General features: G+C 41.8%; 1 protein-coding gene across 1 annotated transcript; it reads right to left on the bottom strand.

Annotated features, from left to right (window-relative positions):
• Positions 1 to 1,245: 1,245 nt before the first annotated feature.
• RAG1 (recombination activating 1) lies at positions 1,246 to 4,380 on the bottom strand. The gene has a single exon (XM_075325728.1). It carries the CDS (start codon positions 4,378 to 4,380, stop codon positions 1,246 to 1,248), a length of 3,135 nt encoding a protein of 1,044 aa, XP_075181843.1.
• Between the last annotated feature and the right edge of the window lie 780 nt (positions 4,381 to 5,160).

Below are 5,160 nucleotides of genomic sequence, written 5' to 3'. Positions count from 1 at the left end.
GAAGAACCCAGTTTGGAGCCTATGTGTATCAGTTTGGCAGTCCAAGGTCTGATGTATGGTGCCTATATAAGTCACCGTCTTTTCCCCTAAAATCAATCATGTCTAGGGGAGCATGCATTTATAATGTAACATGTAACATGCCTCAATTATTTTTCTCATGGGTTCAATATAAAATAAGAGACACGCTAAGGTGCAGCATAAGCCGTATCAGGTAATATATGCCACATTAAGCATCTGTGCAACACAGGTTTATATATGACTGTGGAAAATATGCAAGAAACCATTGATAACATATTTCTTAAGACCCAAAAGAAGTGATGTGCAGACTACTATTGAGTTGTGTACAGTTTACAAGGTTTAACGCAGGTGTGCAGGAGCTGTGAGATAGCTATCAAGCCCAACTCTGTCATGTTTGTGGTGCCTGTCCTCTCTTTACAGTAATAGTGATATTTTTCTGATTCAGTGCTCCAATTTCCCTAGATAGACATACATATAAATGATACAATTCTGCCTGCTGGCAGCCACCACTAGGGGGAGCACCTGCATACTGTGTATACATTCGATATGTAAACAGTATGCAGTAAGCTCCTGATCGCCCTCTAGTGGTGGCAGCAGGCAGTTAGAGTTTTATCATTCACATCTATGTCTAAACATGGAGTTCTTCAACAGAAAAATGGATTCTCAAAGTTTATAAAGATATATTAGGAATGTGTTCAGGACATTCGGTCTCTGAATAGTGGTTGACTGACACTTGGGGTCTCAACTCATTGGTACACTGAGGGGTGGGGAGGTGACTATAAAAACATGGCTATGGCAGAAAATATAGCTACAAATAGGCAATGAAACAATAGTTGGTTCATTCAACAATTTTCTGATTACATTTTCCATAATCCTTGCATGCATCGCTAAACAATTAAAAAAAAATCATATAAGTTCTTCAACTTCTAAAAAGTAACAAACACTAGTCATACAGATGTAGCCATTTCTTTAAGATTTTGCAAAAATAATACGGTACTATTATTGCTCATTGTAATCATAGCCTTCGATTTTCCGCACAATCGGCTATCAAGATATTAATATTTCTCCAGACAACAACTCTAAAGGAACCATGGAGAACATGGTCATTGTACCTTGGTCCTAGCAACTAGGAGCTTAGGTGTCTCCTTAGTATTGCTTCTGGACAGAAAATTGGTCTACAATGAAACAAACCATAGTAGAACTTTCTAGAACCTCTAACACGTGAACTCAGAATTCCATTAACTCTAAAGAATCTACCGGATATTCTATCCCTTCTTCTTGCGGTTCTATATCTACAGTGAAACCTTGGTTCTTCAGGGTCAAATGGGCATTCATAAATTTCTGAAGATATTTTGATGTGTAAAGCCAATGATGCTTCAAAACATCTTCCATTTCATAGATTTTGGACTGTCTGGCATTCATCTTTCGGAAGCGTCTGAACAGTTTATTACCGGACTCGTTGCCTTCACTGGCCCAAGCTCCGATAGAACCGTCACGTTCAATGATTTCTGGGACGTGGGCCAGGGTCTTATGGAAGTAATTGGTGATCTTGCCTTCATATCGATACTTGAACTTGGTGGACAAGAGTTCTGCAAATCTCTGAGAGTGGTAGCTGTACTGGCAGAGTAATTCTGGGCATTCTTTAGCTGGGCATGAAGAACGCCACACTGGTTTCATTTTGAGATACAAGTCCATAAGTTCTTTGAGGGCCACTTGCCGCTCCTCAGAATGTATCAGATCGCAAATGGCCTCAACGGTTTCCTTGCTCATGAGTTTTCGAGCAAAATTTCCATTCATTCTCATAATAGGCTTTAGATTCATCTTCTTCCTAAGATGTTTGTCAAGAGTTGCCTGCCATTTCTTTCGTTCTTCGTTGGTGGCTTTGCCATGTTTGTAGACTTCTCCTATTTCAAGCTGGAATATTCGATAAAACTCTGCAGCGTTTCCAATGTCACAATGCAAGGCATCGATCGATGGGAGGGTTTCTATAAATGGCTTAGCAGAGACTCCCTTAACTCTGTCACGAAGCTCATCGACTGATTCATGGTGGGGGTTGGCTCTCCATGTTTCGTAGCGTTGCAAGTTCTCACTGTGGCTTCTTGTAATGGAATGGAAAACTAAGTTCTGAGAAGCTTCCAGGCGGGTGGAATCACAAAGAGTACAAATATAGACCGAACCTGAAGCTTCAAGTCCTTCTACATCACGCACCATCTTTTCATCATATCCTGTGCCCCGGAAGACAAACTTGAAGCTTCTAAGTATTCCTCCAATTTCCAGCAGGAGTTCGCTGGATTTCATGGACTCTCTTTCGGCTATTAGAGGTCCCAGGATGGCTGTCAGAGTTTCATGGTCAGATTCATCAGCAAGCATCAAACACACAGGTTTGCAGCAAAGTTCAGAATTGGGTTTGGTCTCTTCAAATATTCTAACAGATTCACTATGGCTGTTGGAGACACTTATGGTCATGATGGTGAATGAGAAGCGAACAGCCTTCTCCGGTACTGCAGGTCCACAGCCATGCTTCTCACTCACATCGCCCATTCCATCACACGATTCCTTAATCACCACGGTAAATGGTCCAGACAGATATTCTTCAAGGTCTTTGGATTTCAAACCTTCAAGGATATCTTCTTCCATGTCTTTCAAAGCTGAAACTAGAGCGCCATCATACCTAAACCTTTTGGAGATAGCATCGACAGGATATTCATCCACAGAGCGATTCAGTCCTGAGAGTCCATCAATGATGCCAACATCTGTACTGGTGGAAACATTCTTTAATGGTGGTTTCCATTCGAAAGGATGATACCCTGGCAGTAGGGCTTTCTCTGCATTTCTAAGAGCATGTAAAGGTTGGAAGATCTGGCGCCCAGTTATGGCTTTGACTGTTCTGTACATTTTATGGTACTGGGAACAGCTCAAAAAAGTGTTTACTCGTATTGCAAGACAGACGGCTGGGTGCAGTCCTGCTCCTCTACCTTCCATGATGGCCTCTAATTCATCAGCCTGGCGGTGCTCATTCCTTGCTCTTAAGGCCAGAAGAAACAGAGTCAAGCAAACTGATTTGACATCACCTTCTTCTTCTTTATCAGAAAAAGCCTTCACTTGCATCTTGAGCTCCCTAAGACGGTGTTTTTGGGCTCTCCTTGTCAGTGACAGTAGATGTTGCCTAGGTCTTCCCCCTTTGTTGATATGGGCATAGGCTTCTTTACCTTTAATTTCTTTATGTTTGGAGATATGTTGAGAGTATTTTCCAAGTTGGATTTCCTCATCACATCCGGTCACTGTGCACTTCAAAACCAAAGAGTTTAAGATACTGAGAAAGGACTTCACAGGTGTGGTAAGATCTGTTGGGAAGCAAGTATGTCTACAAGATGGGCAGTAGCAACCCATGACTTTGAAGTATTTGAGGATGCAAATCCTGCAGAACAAATGTTTGCATGTTGTTTGCACTGGGTCGGACAGTATGTGCTCACACACCTGGCATGTGACCGACTTGGTGAAATCTGAAGGATAGTCAACTACTAGCAAACTTGAGTCAAGGTGCATGTGTCTGCAGTAATTCTTGATTTGATTCAGGGTCTTAGTCTTCTTCCAAAGGGGCGAGATGTTTCCATTTTTGTTCTTCTTTCCACAATCAACACTAATTTTTCTCTTTTTGATGAGAGAATTTTGGTGCATTGCTCCCTTTCGCTTACTCCGGTTATTGGAGGAGTTGCAGACGTCACATATGGAACAGTGAGGCTTCCACTCCACGGCATTGTTACGAGGGAAGTAAACCTCGCTGAAGGAATTGCTGAATCTTTGATGCATGATGCTCCGGCAGTTATGGCAGAAATGTGTTGGATGAATAGAGTCTACGTCACCCCTCACATCTATCTTAAAGACCTTGGAGATGAGTTCAGGCCAAGAGGTAGCTTTCTTCTCTTTGCGTCTTAGGACTTCTTGAGTCTCGGTGTCCACTGGTCCATGAACAGGGTAACTTCTATTTTGTTGATCCATTTTAAAAGACACTCCACAAATACGGCATAAGTGTTGTAAAGTGGCTGTGTGGGCGTCTTCTTCCAATCGCTTGACTTCGGCATCATTGTCCTCCAAGATGGTTTCCTTTAGATCTTTGCAACTTGAAGGTGACGTCATCAATAGATCTTGGCTAAGGTCTTCGGAACGCCCATCGAAATATGGGGATTTTCCCTGAGAGCCGGTACAAGACACCCCACTATCGTCATTTTGTTCTTGTGAGGGCGTCCTCTCCAGGGACTTCACCCTGAAAAGCTTGAACTTCCATTCTGAGAATTTGGCATATGGAGGCTGGATTTCATTTGTCACTGGGTTTCCTGCAGAGCTGACCAATGGCGACTCCATGGTCATGAGTGCTGAAAGACATAAAAAAGGATATATGTTAAGCATTTTTTCCTCAATCTATAAATAACATATATTACATTTTTCCATTAAATTTGGGTGCCGAGACCTTGAGGCGAGTGTCTACTTGTGAAACAAAATAATCTCAAAACTCTGCAGTTATTTCTTTCATAAAGAGTTTTTCCCAAAAAACTCAAAAACTCAAAGTTTTTAAAAACATCTTAGAAACTATAAAATAGCAAAAGAAGGCTAACGTCTGATTGGCTGAAGAGGTCACAAGACATAGCGACACATTAATGCTGGAAACGGAACGGAGGTCGGTAGGGAACTGCAGAAGTTTGGGTATCGGAGGCGTACCGGATAGGTTAAGTATTACTTCTCTTAGTATTGTATATGTTTTTATGTTGTTTTTTTTTTTTTTTAATAGGTGGCTAAGCAACCTTTTCCAAAACATGTTTAGGCTATGTGCCCACGTGGCATTTTTTTGCATTTGTTTATGCGTTTTTCCTTGCTTCTTTTAATCAATAAAAGCAAGGAAAAAGCATCTCTTCGCAAAGTCTATGGGAATTGTGGCTTGCTGTGCACACGCTGCTTCTTTTTTCCTAGCAGATTTTGTCGCAGCGTGTCAATTGTTTTAGCATTTTTTTTCTGCGTCTCTATAATCCCCTGCAGAGCTTTATCACTACATTGGATTATATCGCAGAACTTCGCCTGACACATCATGCATACAGCATGGAGTGTGAGGCTCTCTGCAGCTCAGTAACCCGGGGACATCATGGTGAT

This window comes from Anomaloglossus baeobatrachus, chromosome 10, assembly GCF_048569485.1.
Source record: "Anomaloglossus baeobatrachus isolate aAnoBae1 chromosome 10, aAnoBae1.hap1, whole genome shotgun sequence".
Classification (NCBI taxonomy): Eukaryota; Metazoa; Chordata; class Amphibia; order Anura; family Aromobatidae; genus Anomaloglossus; species Anomaloglossus baeobatrachus.
The sequence above is the reverse complement of the archived record's forward strand: the minus strand, read 5'-3'. Positions and strand labels throughout refer to the sequence as shown.